Raw genomic sequence first — 15,997 nt, forward strand, 5'->3', positions numbered from 1 at the left:
TCCCTCGCTTTATCATCTCCCCTTGTTATGACGATGATGGAATTCAGTTGGGATATGATCTCTGGACATTCCAGACTTGCTGTGAAATATTTAATGGGTCTACCTGTCTATGTCATAACCTTCTGCAACACAGGTGTAACAGCTGGAAACTGTAGAACATATATTACACAGAATACTCCCTTCCATCAGTTTTTGCAGTAGATATATCTCTGGGCAAGGACTACAGATATAGCGTTATGACAGTTCCACCACTCACAAACATAGCGTGTATATCATAACTATTTTTATCAGCAAATTTCACAAAATGATAACAACATTGCAAAGGGGGGGGGGGGGGAGATCTAGAGGTGGGGGGGGGGGGGGAGAAGGAAGGAAAGAGGGAGGAGGAAGTTTAGGAGAGGGGTAGATGAGGAAGTGAATTCCGAGCAGAAGGGAAGGAGGACTGGTATATATAAGAGATAAGCATGAAGAGAGGTAGAGTAAAAGGATTAAAAGGAGGTGGGGTGAGAGAAAAGGGAGAGATTAGGAGCAAAAGAGGAAGATAGCTAGGGAAAGGAACAAAGAAGGAAATATGAAAGGTAGATGGGGCTGAGAGAGGGAGCTAAGGGTAAGAGGGAGATAAGGGTAACAGGTTTGAAAAGGAAACAGGTTTAAAAGGGATGTACAAACAGTCGAGGAAAGGAGATTTGAGGAGAAAAGGGTGACAGGACTTTTGCTGGATGGATCATCACTTAGCAACTGGTATATCTATACCAGCATGCCACGGATGATTCATCCTATGCTGTGTAGGCCTACAGTGTACCACAAAACATTCAACATATCAATGTATTTAATTGTATTGGCACACCAGACACATCTGGCATGGGGCTTCCATTGCTGAGATTTATGCCCCCCCCACCCCACCCCACCCCCACAGTACACTAAAGCTCAATGCAAACCTAAATATAAAGGTTTACCTGACCTAGCAATTATAAGCCAATGTATGCAGACTGAATTCCACTCCAATGACTAAAGCTGGTATGAATGGGTGGCAAAACAATTTAGGCCCTATATATACGAAGCTTATATCCAGAGCCACAGGATCCAGAAAAAACAGTTGGCACTAACGATGCAATAGATCTTAACCCGTTGAGGACGGTTTGATTTTGCTACAACACGCAATTCCCATAGACATCTGCCCGACTGTACTCGGGACTCGTCCTCAACGGGTTAACAATGGAGTCTGTAACTGTGCATGGAATACAGCTTGTCCACTCCATGTAAAAAAAAAAATGGCAAGATTCATTAGCAAAGTTGAAGAAATAATTACAACAACTCTCAACAGTAACTGCAAGCATGCCCATGTAATGCTATGTTTACGACGTTCTGTGCACCAAAGCAAACACATTTCACACCATCATGGACAAAATGAAATGGCAGTGAGACATCCATTTCATTAAATGACAAGTTCACCTTCATAAACATAAGGATTGAGAGAATGTAGCAATATTAGTAGAACACATCATTGAAAGTTTGAGGAAAATCGGACAATCCGTTCAAAAGTTATGAATTTTTGAAGTTTTTGTGCAGTAATCGCTGGATGAGAAGACTACTGCAGTGTATGAATAACTTAGATGTCACATGCGTACAACAATATAAGGAAAATGTAAAGAGATTTTCACAAAATTTCATCTTTTGAAAAAAATACACATTCCCTTGACTCGTTACCGACATATGTTATGGGTAATATTATTCCCCCTGCCCTTAGAAAGAGGCAAGTCAAGTGCTCTTTTATTATGCGAAAAAAGTGAAAATATGTTAAATTTTCTTTATATTTTCTTTATACTGTTGTACGCATATGACTCTTAAGCTATAGTAGTCTCCTCATACAGCGGTTCCAACACAAAAATTTGAAAAATTCATAACTTTTGCATCGATTGTCCAATTTTCCTCAAACTTTCACTGATGTGTTCTACTAATATTGCTGCATTCTCTCAATCCTTATGTTTATGAAGGTGAACTTGTCCTTTAATTGTTTTTGCCACAAACACAGTAACGGACATTTCCTATTATCATACTCAAATATTGGCAGGTTTTCATGAACATCATATTAATTGATTGCTGTCAGATAGATGTGCTGCCAAGATCCATTATTTACAGTTAAACTGAAGACATTCCTGGCATGAAACGTGAATAGGCACCAACTGCCTTTTACACAACATGGCACTTGTGTGAATTGTCTATGGCACTCACTGCATAGTGTTAAAAAATAAAAAGTGTGCATTTTACTTCTTTACATGTTTTCCAAATACCAGTGTATATGAAGCTTTGACATATCATTATCATAACTGAGTATTCCTAAATCACATGTGACGAATTCATGTACGTATAGTCATTCTTCAACTTTACTCATCACTTTTACTTTAGAAAGCTACATTGTACCAAGCTGTAATTTCAAAACAAGTCTATCTTGTGAGTGACTGCTCCTTTAATCTATCTACAATTCAAAATAGGAAACACTCATATTTCTCGGAAATGACCAGATTCTTTCATGCCAACAATCACACTCTTTGAAATGATTATTCTTTAATTAATGAATGCCATATTGGAAAAGTAGGACCCTATACATGATACTCACATTTCCATTCTTGTATGTGAAATTCCTTTGTAAACTCCTTAATGCAGAAGTATCGCTATACTGTAAGTCTTCAGTCACTTTTCCTTTCACAGCGGATCCTGGATATCACTATGGCAACCGTCTCCACCAAGTGTTAATTGGCCTGAACGACAGTTTTAAACACAGGAAATCTTCGCTTCCTCTCGGTACATAATGTGCTTATTGTTCTCTCGTGAGATACTGTTAACCCGTTGAGGACGAGTCCCGAGTATATTCGGGCAAGTGTCTATAGTAAATGCATGTGGTAGCAAAATCAGTCCGTCCTCAATGGGTTAATTATCACAAACAAGCACTTACACTTTCACACGAGGCCCTGCACACTAATCTTCAAGTCGCACAGGACTGTACATCCATACAATATCCACAAACGAGTGGGTATAGACTAGCTTCCTCCCTTCACAAGAACCGCGATCAGGTTTCCACTTCAATGTCTCTTTCCGATATAACTGCATGTCTATAGCCAATTAAGTGATACAGTTTTGCACAGTCACATTGGGGCAACAGTCAGTGATGATACACGGATCTGGTATTCGTCTCTACTCATTCCTAATAGCAAAGGTCATCTACAATGAGTCTATCGAGTTGGAAAGGCAAGGGGGGGGGGGGGCGGGTTAAGAAAAGGAAACAAAACCAGGATATGACACTTAACCCGTTGAGGACGGTTTGATTTTGCTACAACACGCATTTTCCATAGACGCTTGCCCGAGTATACTTGGGACTCGTCCTCAACGGGTTAAAAAGAGAGCTAGTGCTCAGATATGCCATGCTATCACACGCACAGTCTGATGAGTGCATTCAGACGAGGAACACACATCAAGTTCCCGGCCAAGAGTCTGTTCACATTGTATTCTTTGTCTGGGAACTATGACTGTACCAGACAGAGCAGCTAGACAGCACAGTTAACAATTGATGAATCAAACTTTAAAGGAACATAATATGATTCTCTTTTTTTTCTCTTCCAAATTCCAAAGTTCTCCAAATCTTTGCCGAGCCTCCAATAAACAGAAGTCACGCCTCAGTGAATCACAACAATGAATTGATGAATCGAATTTCACAACGATCTAAAATGTCACTGTGATTGAAACTGCTCCATGAAGGACAAGTCATGTGTCGAATGCTGGTGGGAGAGATGCAGTGTGAAACAAAACACATTGCATGAATGAAACAAAAAAATACAAAAAAGGGGAAAAGGGCAAAAAAAAAACCTGAGCTGACACATGGCGACACGAAGGACTTACAATAGAAACAGCATATAAAAAGTTAAGGGCTGTGTCATCTCCAAATCTTCCAGCTCAAGCCTCCTAAGCCCTTTTTACACTTGTGTTTCTTAACCCCGTATTTTCTCTGACCCAGGACTATCGTTAGTCCCGTACCAATTTTTTCAGCTTTTTACACTCGCCAATTAGTCCCGTACTAAGCTCTTGTCCGGGGCTAAGGAGAAAATTGACCTTTTTACACTCGTATTTCTTAGTCCGGTACTTTCCAAACCACATGAATATTCATGATTACGCTGTGTACTGTACACGCACACGCATGCACCGGCAGCACTTGATTACTTCGTTTCTGATTGGTCAGTGAGGGTCGGACTTCATCTCCGTCGCTTAGCCCAAGATTATTTTTTCGTTCTGTTTACACTCACTTGCTAACCCTGCTATTTTGCAGGGCCAGATAGTACGGGATTATCGGTGGGGCGAGCCCACTTTGGCAAAAACAAGTGTAAACAGAAAGTGGGCTAAGGACAGTCCCGTACCAACGGTGGGGTAAGGTCCCCCCCTTAGCCCCACCGTTGGTACGGGACTAAGCAAAAATTTACAAGTGTAAAAAGCCCTTTACAATGGAAACAGCATATCAAAAGTTAAGGGCTGTGTCATCTCCAAGTCTTCTAGCTCAGGCCTCTAAAAGTTGTGCAGTCTGAAGGCATGTAGCTAAAGCCTCACAAAGTTTTATTATAATAATGACCAGTCCAATTCTTGTTTGTCCAAAGCTGTCAGACATTGCCAGCTTCATTCTTCGTTGCATATGTGCACCACTGACCAAAACTTCAAGAACTTATAGGGAACGAAAACTTCCAGAAGTCTGGCCACCAGTGTGAATGGATGAGCAAACTCCCCCCCCCTATTCAGACGCATGCCATTTTATACCAAAACTCGATAACAAAACGACATATAAAGAATCATCGTATAGCCGACAGACCGTTCAGACACTAATTTCGATCGTTCTGGGAATCGTCGTATAGATGTGCAGTTTCCCACTGCGCATGCTCTTATATAGTCATGAGTGACAGCTGTGGGGTCATCCTTTCGTGCGCGCTCCCATTAAGCCCCGCCTAGTTATACCTTTCTATGGTCGCCATACGTTCAGACGCACACGGAATGCTGATTCGTTATCGACTTCTAGTTCGAAACGATGCTCTGACCGTCGTTTCGCTATACGTCGTTTCGTTATACGTCATTTCGTTAGTCAGCGTTCAGACATATAAATTCATCGTACAGCTATACCGTTTTGGTATAGCTATACCGTTCTAGTATAAATTTTTTGCGTCTGAATGCCCTGTTCTTGTAGTTTTGCCAGTGTGACTGTGGCTATTGTGTTAGAGCATACAAAGCTTTGTGTGTTCCAGAATACTACCTTTGGACTCACGGTCATAAAGGGAAAATCCCATTATCAAGTCAAATAAAAAAAAAGAAAAATAGAGAGACAAGTAAAAAGCCTACAAATGGCATTTACTGAGGTAATGGAAAACAGATAAGAGAAAAATAGAAGAATGTTCTGAAATGTGCATAAATGACTTGTCTTCATAAAATGGCAATATTAATTCTAAACCACATAGAACAATTAAACATAATGCTCTTCTTTTCTATAAAATGTTTTATATAAACTCCTACAAGGTAAAAAAAAAAATATGTACATAATATGTGTCCATTCAGAGAGAATAAACTGAACTTTTAAAATTGAACAAAAGAACTGCTATAATAATAGTGCTTTGAACTTTGTACGACCTCTACTGTGGAATATACTTTACTGTTCAAACACTGGAGTGACCTAACAAGTGAATATGAAAATACACTATTTATGCTAAGGACTTATAATGTACATGTGTGAGACATATCCCTGTGAAGATAAGAGATTAAAATTTAATCAGGGCTGCACACTAACCCATTTTTTTTTCTACTGGTCTGACCTGTCTGCCTGACCAGTAGGTACCAGTAGGTCCGCAGAGACTCCAACTCTCCCGTTTTCGACAGGAGATCTCCCGCCGAAAGCCCAATTTTGCAAAATCTCCCGTTCTCCCGTTTGAGATTTGATTTCTCCCGTCCTGGCTCTGTGTCTCCCGATGGAAAGGATTTCTTACTTATTGCTATCGTATGTTGAAAAAATAAGCCTTAGATAGCACCAGAGAACATCTAGAACCCTAGGAACTTCGCGCTTTGCACACATCAACTTGGAGTCTCCCGTTTGCTAGGGGTTTCGGGCGGGAGAATCTCCAGATCAGAAGGTGATTGGGGTTGGAGTCTCTGGGTCCGGCAGCGATTTTTACTGGTCAGGGACTGTCGGACTAGTGGCCAGTGTGCAGCATTGATGTAATACACTATTTGCATAGTGAGCAAGAAAAACGATACAACGTTCTTCTTCCCCATATATTTCATCCTTGAATTCACCAAACAAAGTCCAATGAGGAAATCTTCACTTCAGGAAGTCAAGGGTTCACAGGAGGTCACGGTAAAGGAAGTGGAGAGATTCATGCATATTCAGCAGATCCACTGAATATGCATGATCTCTACCCTTCAATAAGCCAATCCGGTTTGAGGGAGGTCATGGTTCAGGAAGAGGACTGAGGGCGTCATGAATATTCAGTAACTCTGTTTTTGGAGTGGAGAGTGAGAGTAAATCATCGTCAGTATGACATCCTAGGATATTCTTGTGTCAACAAAATTTGTGACATACAAGTAGTTGTAAAATTTGATTTGTATGTGATTTGGTAAAAATATGTAAGGTGCAAGAAATTGTTACATTTGGCAACTTTTTAATGTCTTACCTGACTTTAATGACATATCTACTCTCCCATTTTGTAAGATTTCACTTTTTAAAGAGCAAATTTGAACACAAGGAAGAATATATTCCTTTAAACCCGTTGAGGACGAGTCCAGAGTATACTCGGGCAGATGCCTTATATAGGAAATGCGTGTTGTAGCAAAACCAGTCCATCCTAAACGGGTTAAATGTGATCGCCCAGTTGGGTTGACCAACTCAAATGTACAAAGCTGGTCTTTAATACCTGAGGGCATTATCTTTTGTCTACCCACTGTCAAAATTTGGCAGCTTAAAACAACATTGAAATCAAGATACATGTATTAGCTGTCTTATCTGAACCATATTTTGTTTTTTTCCATTGATACTTCTGTACAGCATGCATGACTGACCCTTATCTTTGAATCATAAAAGTTCTTTCTTTCTGATGAAACTGAGCAGGCCTCCTAACTCTTTCTTTTTTGTTTCAATTACTTTCTAAATGACTTAGGATGGTCTAATTAAGCAAAGTTATATACAATTTCAAAGTTTAGACCTTACTCTTTTAAACAATGTACAAAATAGAAATTTATTTTGGCCTACTTTTTGTGGGTTTTGAGCTGGGCGGTCACAAATGAAGATTCAATCTTGTGCTATATCTCTTGTTAGGTGGATTATAGACAGGAAGTCATGTATGTTACTTGGAGACCAGTACCTAGAAAACTAACATGCACTTCCTTTTTACAAGTCTACAGCCCTGGAAATGTCTGTGGTAACCTGTCATTATAGTGCAATTCAACACTGTGTATGCAGTAAGATTCAAACAATTAGAGTTGTATGAGGTATCAGTCAAAATTAGATTTAAAAGAAAATCAAGCAATGTGAGAATTTAATATATTTTCACAAAATAATACTTATTAATTAGATTCATTTCATTCACCTCTCATTACATTCATATATCTTTTTTCCCTTATCTTTTCATGATGTGTGTGTGTGTGTGTGTGGGATGTATAGCTGCAAAACATGGGCTCAGGAAAGGGGGGGGGGGGTGATATTGACCCCTTGATGGACCACAGCCCCCCCCCCCCCCCACAACATTCTGCGGTGCCTGAAAAAAAAATCAACTAAAACATGTGTTTGTTTGTTTGTTTGTTTTTAAGACATGCGCTGACCGATGACATCAAGACTGCAGCCATTTTTTTTTATATGTGGATGTGACCAATAACATCATTATTTGATGAAAACACATGAAACTTTTCAATTCTTTCAAATCATAACAGTAAATGAGTCAACTTTTGATGAATTATAATTAAGCCTGTTTGTTTTGAATTATTCTGCGTATAAATGTCAAAAAATGAACATATATCAAGTGCCCTTCAAGAAAAAAAAGATAAACAAACAAAAAACATCATTTTGTGCTTCTAAAGTTTGAATTTAGATTGCAAATAGATACCTCCATCACAAAACACTAAATACAATGCTCAAATCCACGAAGTCGACCAAAAATGTATTTTTTTTTCTTTTTTTTTCAGCCCGATGGAAACTCAAAGTCATATAGCTTGTTTTGTGGAGATGGGTTAAATGATATGTAAATGTATGGTAACATGAGTTCTGTCTGTATACCATTTCCCACTTGCATGTTCGTGCAGGACGCAGATGTGTTTGCAACCAGGCTGGAAATGGGTTTACAGGGTCATTCACACAAGTACAGTACCAGCCCCTCTCCCTCCTCTATACATTGTGAGATATAGTCCAGCAAGAAATTCTGATTAAGTATCAAACAGTATCGGTACGGAGAGAAATTCTGATTAAGTATCAAACAGTACGGAGTATACTCATGTTAAGATCTAAGGGTATTTGCATGAAAGAATGGCCTTCATGAGTGAAACTTTATGCAAATAAGGCCTTCACAATAGTGTTAAATCGCATGCAAAAGGCCATGAGCTAACCCTGGACCCTGGCCAAAATGTACTTTGCTCATGTGATATTGGCATGTATCTCATTTTTAGTTCCTTTTTGTTTTCTCTCTCTGCAAATGCTGAAAGCGAGCTTTTAGCCGCTCCAATACTGCCAGTGTCACCTTTAATATATGTCAAATTGTCATCTTTGGTGTGTGTATTATTATCATTGTGTACATGTGTGTGTGTGAGTGTTTGTGTGTATACAATTGTTACTGTACCCTTAACCTCCCCACTTTGCAAACTACATTATTTTAAAGGCCGCCTTCAAGTATAGTTTTAATTGGATTGTCAGGGCTGCCAACAACTCATACAGCTTTCAGATTTCAAAACGTAATCAGGGATATACTAACTTGTGTAACATGCATTTCACTGGGCAAAATTGATTCGTGAATCACAGAGATTTTTTTTTTTATATCCTCTTATGATGAGTTGTAATTGATACTTCAGGGGGCCTTCTGTGGGATCGGGGAGACTTGGTGGGTTTGGATTAGCTGAACACACTGGTTGCAGCAGGAGTGATAATCACAATCATGACAATACTTCTAGTACTTCAACTTCTACTAATTGAAATAACAGCAATAATCAAAATATAAATTAAAACAATGGCTATAATAAAATGATTAACTATATATAAACATATAGATCACTTTGAAGTTTTTGTGCTACCTGTCAGATAAATTACATAAAGTATAACTTCACAATGCGCAAAAATAGATAGGGGTGCAACATTACTATACCTATGTGCATCTTAATAATGCAATATGGCATTTATTTCAGTGCATTTACAGCAAAAACAAGTATTGTACTTAAGGAAGTAGAACTGAAGAGTTTGTTCGCAAAATATGATAAGTCCATATTTGCCAAATGGAGATATTTGCGATTAAAGGTCAAGAAAAATAAAGAGAATAATACGAAAATTTTTGCTTGTTTTGACCATAACTTCAAAAATCTACCTTTATATGTTGCAGTAGTGACCAATATATCATTTCAAAGGTATTATTTTGTACTTCATGATATAGACCATACTTCAAAATCTTAAAAAATGGACTTATCGGTTTTTGCGATGAAACTCTTCAACTAATGCCTAGTCACTACTTAATTTTGGCTATACTGCCCAGCAGACAACTCGTGGATTCATCAAGTAAGTGTTATAATTAAACATGCGATACTTTTTCTTTTCGTGATTTTCATCAACTTTTGATTTAAATTTGAGAGTTTTTACATTTTGATATCTTCCCCTCAAATATTGCTTACTTGTGAGCATGTTCAGTAATTATTCAATTTGCAGTAAACTTCATACAAATTCCTATCAAAGCCATCATTCCTTCCACAGGTAATGCGCACAAAATAAGATCATCCATGACAAATATGAAGCAGTAGCTTTTGTTTAAAAAGGAACCCCATGAAATGTTAAAATAGTAATCTTCAACTCAACATGAATTAATCCAAGTATGCCAGATAGTTATAAGCTTTCTTCAAGCTAATTACAGGGATGGTATAGCTTTGGTGGAGATTAGAGATTCAGAGTTTAACTTTTTGCTAGAAAATGAGAAATGTCCTATAAGATATTATAGAGCATACAATTCTAAGAAGAATTCAAAGTTTATTTGATGAAAATCAGTTTTGAAATGGCTGAGATATCAAAAAACAAAATAAAACAAAGTGGTCCTTATAATAGGTGGGTCCCACCTTTTATTACGACCTGTTTTTGGATATCGCTGATGCCATTTGAAAACCAATTTTCATCAAATCAACTTTTAATTCCTCTTAGAATTGTGTGCTCTATAATACTTCATAAAAGGTTTCTCATTATCTCACAAAAAAAGTTAGAAACCTGAAGCCCCATCTCAACCAAAACTCTATCATCCCATTAAAACACTATGAGAAAATGAACATCCTCAAGTGCGATTCACTGTGTACATGAGTGGGTGCTTTATAACATTTTATGACTGCTGAAACAGAACAGAATGAACATCAACTCAAGTGCTATACATGTACTCACAGCGTGTCATTTTAAAATAATCATGACACCTTGATCAGGAAATGAAAAGTGCTAAAAGTTGCTCACCAGCGGGGTTCTTGTCGGTTACACTTGGACATTCTGGAGGCGGATTCCTGCATTTCTGGTTCCTATTAAGCTTATCCTTGTATGTTCAGAGAATTAAGCAGCTCTTGAGGTTCAATCCTATAGCATATTTTTCCTATACCACATGTAGGTTGCATCCATGTAATTGGACTCCACAAAATGGTTTGTCTTCCAGGTTTTGATGCTATTAGTTTTCAGTCAGTCCAGACGGTTTCACTCACAAGAAGTTAGTGCTTGACATAGGCACTGAGTATAGTCATTATAAAGCCAGTTGTACTGATCACATGAAATGGCTAAAGCACATCCTATATTCAACACTAATAGCACAGTAGCTTGTTACTGTACATGGCCCATGCACGAGTCTAAAGATGCGTATTCTTCTGTTTCTTTTATTCAGACACGATGAAAGAAAGGGGAAGTGAGACCAGTATAGCCTGACAGCAGTTGGAGAAAAATTGATCTGTATTTGGGCCAGAGTTATCCAAGCATGGAAGACTTGTATTCCAAAGTTAGTCTGAGAACCAGACCAAAAATATTGAAACCTCCAGGCTACATCATTCTTCTTTTGGCAAAAAATAGCTTTTTCTAGCAATTTCAGAGTGGATTCAGATTCCAGAAGCATCTGTTTTGGTTGATATGTTATAAAATTATGAGAAGAACTGTTTACAAATTTTAAATCAATGTGAATTAATTTGTTAATGACTGATTCATAGCACAAACAATAACTTAGCTCACTGCTTCTGATGATATACAAGACTAAACTTTCTTAGTGAGGCAAAATATCTAAAATCAATACCTCGATGGTTTCTCACCATCATTGACTTGGATTATGAGAGGCTTGGAGATACTACGATTGTACCTTATAAAGTAATTGTCTGGATCAATGACCCACTTGAAGATAAATGGATGGGACTGAAAGACAGACTGTCTGGGTCCACTAGTCAAGCAGCAGTGAGGAAGAAAGTCAACAAATGCTCAATGATCTGGAGGAATGACTACTTTTGAAATAGCTGTTTGATGGGAATCTAGTTTCGAATTCCTATCACACTTTCGTTTTTTATCATTATTCAATATCACTATCATTAATGAGCTTCAAACATTCATTCAAGGCTGAAATGGTTGGATGCACACTTCTCTTTTTTTCTTTAGTAACATTACATTAATTGATTTGAAAAGTAAAGAGTATAATGCAAAGCCACGAAAGTTTTCAGCTCAGATATAGGAATCAGGGGCTAGTGCATAACACGGAAAGTACAGTGGATCTCATAAAAACATGATAAATTGACATCCCAACTACATGGCTGTTCTAATCCAAACATTAAAAAAAAAATCTTTTCCATTAAAAAAAAAGAGAGTTTATGCACTTTTTGAAATGTTACATTCCACTCTACCAATCTTTTTTTTTCTAATGTCTGTTGTTGTTCTTGTTCTTGTCATTTTCTCTGCTGGGAATACTTGAAAGACATGATAGAGTTTTGATAATATTCCAGGAAAGGTTCATATTGGTAAAAGGATCACGTGATTAGTTATTGGTGGAGATCTGGACTTAAAGGGATCGTATAGTTTTGGTTGAGACCCAATTTCAGGTTTCTAACATTTGTGGTGAGATAATGAGAAACCTCTTCTGAAACATGAAAGAGCATGTAATTCTATGAGAAATTCAACGTTTATTTGATGAAAATTGGTTTTGAAATGGCTGAGATATCCAAAAAGAGCGATTCTGATAAAGTGTGGGACCCACACTTTATTATGATCACTTTGTTTTACTGTTTTTGGATGTTTCAGTCATTCCAAACCCGATTTTCATCAAATAAACTTTGAATTCCTCTTAAACTGGCATGCTCTGTACTATTTCATAGTGTTTTCTTGGTATCTCACCAAAAGTTAAAAGTCCAATTCTCATCTCCACCAATACTGTACCATTCCTTTAACTCTTTATGTGCCATGTTCGCATGTCCGACTCAGTCGACGGCGTGCCAACTTCGCATATTCTGCTCAACAAACAAACCCGCCAAAACCGATCGATATATCGCTAATCCCGCGGTACAATCAAAGCGTTTCTTGAGCTTTTGTTCCTCTCACATACGGCTTGCATTCTATGTGGTGAATGACTATCAAGCGGTGTTCCCAACTAGATTCTGCATGTACACTTTAAGTTTCTGTCACTATTTTATGTGCAAAAGTCATTCCTTTACAGTAATGTAGCAACTGGTAATTCAAAAGAAAAATTGAAAATAGAATTGATATACATTGTATATGGAAGCAAAGTTTGGCATTCCTCTTTAACTTTGCTCACTATTACGTCCAGCTTAACAGAAATTTGTAGAAGTTATACAGATTGGAAAAACAGAATTCTTTCTCAAAGCATGACTATCTTCGTGTCTCAGAATAACGTGGCACACAGGGGGTTTCCACCATGGCACATAAAGAGTTAATTATTAATGATGTGTATCCAGGATTTGTTGAAATGATGTGTGCACGTACAGTTCTCTGGTGTTATAGTGACCCTGTGGTCTTGGTGGGCAGATTCATGTGCTCTTTAACCCTTTCCGTGCTAGAGACTTTAAAAAGCGTGTGGAGCCCTATGGGGTCTTCTGTACTGATCGGCACTCAATGGGCACAAAGTGTTAAATTTAGTGGTTCTGGTTAATTGACTCACCTCATGGGGACATAAGCCGGAGGCTCCTGGAGGGTATCCATCTTGTGAGTATCCGTCTCCACCATTTTAACTCTGACTCCGCCTCTCACGCACCTCACCTTTCCCAATCACAAACTTAAGAGGAGGAAGATGAAGAAGAAGTGGAATCGCTGGCCAGGCGTATGAGGAAACTCAAACTACTCCAGACCTGGTTCTATGCATGCCCAGCATAACAGATCCAAACCCAAGAGCCTAGTATATTCCTGTGATTCTATAAGATTATCGGGAGTGTGGGAGGCCAGAGGTAGAGTAGTCTCGAACTTCCGCTGAAACGAACATACATGTAGTAAGAATGTCTGTTAATATATCGTGCAAATGCCATCTGCCTGTCTATTTGTTAAACCTTTATACATACATTTCTGAAAAAAAAGTAACACAAAGGAAGGAATGTAGGATATTGATTGCATAGACAATCACTATTTTGTGTTTCTGCTTTGTGACACTCTTAGCCCTCAAGTCAGATATTTGCTGTCATAACAGGGTGATTATTTTCAGCATCACATGACTGATCTACAAAATGCTGAACAGGAGGACAGCACATAATGATGTATTACACTAAATCAGAAACATACACAAACACTGAACAGTAACGAGGCTATAATAGGGAGTCATATATTATCTGGGCATGAACTAGAACTTGGGTACATGGCAAACACACATCTCTCATTATAATCCATTCAAATAATTATATTACCTATCATCATGTTACCATGAAAAAGTCATAAGCATGAATGCATAATTGCTGAGAAAATGCCAAACAGGGTATATGACCCCCTCCCCCCCCCAAAAAAAAAGTCATTTGATATATAATTATGTTTCATGCATTTGCTTGTTTTTTTACCTCATGTCAAAATGTACTTGGTGTCTTGTGCTTCTAATTGCTTGTTTCTCTATACCTCTCTATACATGGGTCTTCAAATATCCATGGTTCCATCAAGTCGGCCTAGTAACTCAAAAGAAGTGGAGTATCAGACAATTTTGTTTTGGTATCAAAATGTCACATGTATCAACAGCTCTCCACGGAATATATTTCAATGCAAACTGTTCTTTCCACTCAATATAAAGCCTGGAAAATGGAAGCAAATCCTTTGCTAATTATTTGTTCTAGTTCGTCACTGTATTTTTCAGCAGAGGCTCCATTATTATATACTATCCAGCCAATTCCTGTCGAGTGACTGATTTGCAAGTGATTTTCTGGCATTGCAGCAAGACATTGTGCTTTGCTGCCCTCTACTGACAACAGTATTCACAAACTTATCAGACCACCAGAAAATCTTCCTTGCTGCTGTAAAAAACTATTGCACTTCAGTTTAAAGTGATCACACCGGTATAAAACAAAAAATGATAAACTACTTGGAGTTTCAGTTTGAGTAACTGTGCAGTCGTAGCAGATTAGGGTGAAATCCTTTCAAATCTACCTAAACTAGAAGAGAATAAAAACTTTCCACAGAATAGTAAAAACTGAGAGAAAAACATGCCTTTTATCCCATGGGCACTCAAATGGATTATATTCTTTGAACTCAGTAATGCTTGTAGGATTGATGTAAAACCAGTAACTATCAGGTGGCCATATACTATAATGAGTATTGTGGATATCTATTTTTTTCATCATCTTTTTTTTTTTGGGGGGGGGGGGGGGGAGGCACCAGGCCTGTATGGGCAAATACAACCATTTGACATAAAGAAATAATGCAAACTGTAAAAAATAAAAAAAGACATCAAAGATGACATAAGTCTGCTGCCCTCTACTGGTGGTATCAGCCTCAGTTTCAGCTTTAGTCATCTCAAAAAATTATTTATGAGCAGGTGAAAAAGTCTGCAGTATTAATGCATCCATTGGGAGTACTTCGCTATTATCCACCTGTATCCCATATGACTTCAACTGAGAAGAACTGTCTGCTGCCACCTATTGGCAAGATCTAGAATTAATATTGCTAATCCATACAAACTTAAATTTGAAGACAGCTTAGTTCAACAAAATCAATCTCATAGGTCTCATAGGCACACAGCCTTATTATGACAACAGCCAGTGGGTTTATAATTGAGATGATAGAAGATGATTGACTACCACAGAAATTCAGCTCGAATGGAAGGAAACAACAAAACAAAAATGTCTTCATTACACAGACCAAGTAACTGTAGGGTAAAACATAATTATTTCTTTATTACCAGCCATCTACCTTTACACTTGCTACCTTTCTATCTTCATGCAATCTCATTAAGCCATCTTCTACCAGAGTTTCAGATATCCATACACTTTGCACAGGGTTCAGCAGGTGCCCACAGGTAACTTATGAACACTGAACCTCACACAGGATTGATCAGGCTTTAAAAACAAACAAACAAACAAACAAAAAACAAAACAAAAACAAAACCAAAAAACAAACAACCCCCAAAAACAAACAAAAACAAACAGGAACAAAAACTACAATTATCACTGAAGGTGATTAATACCCCCGCCCCTAGTGTTGCTTTATAGTATGTGATGTCATGAGGGCAATGACATTAATACCAAGTTTGTGCACTTGTCAAATTGGAAACAGAATAATTTTAGTTTACTGTACAATTACAGAGTTGACACTGAGTAT

The 15,997-nt window shown here is 38.0% G+C and overlaps 1 protein-coding gene across 3 annotated transcripts in view; it reads right to left on the bottom strand.

Moving 5' to 3' along the window:
- The window catches only part of LOC139720109 (tumor protein p53-inducible protein 11-like), a 207,283-nt gene that overhangs the window by 60,015 nt on the left and 131,271 nt on the right, over positions 1 to 15,997 (bottom strand). The window contains exon 1 of one of the 3 annotated variants that reach the window (XM_071631479.1): positions 10,694 to 11,088. The exons of 1 other annotated variant lie outside the window; for it this stretch is intronic. In XM_071631479.1, coding sequence (XP_071487580.1) covers positions 10,694 to 10,746 — 53 coding nt within the window. In that variant the 5' untranslated portion in view covers positions 10,747 to 11,088. Of the gene's footprint in view, positions 1 to 2,617; positions 2,645 to 10,693; positions 11,089 to 15,997 lie in introns of those variants that run through there. One more of the 3 variants, XM_071631480.1, reaches the window with a different exon arrangement.

The sequence above is a fragment of the Diadema antillarum genome, unplaced genomic scaffold (genome assembly GCF_040938485.1).
Source record: "Diadema antillarum isolate AM-2024a unplaced genomic scaffold, OU_Dant_1.0 scf00000122, whole genome shotgun sequence".
In the NCBI taxonomy this organism is placed as follows: domain Eukaryota; kingdom Metazoa; phylum Echinodermata; class Echinoidea; order Diadematoida; family Diadematidae; genus Diadema; species Diadema antillarum.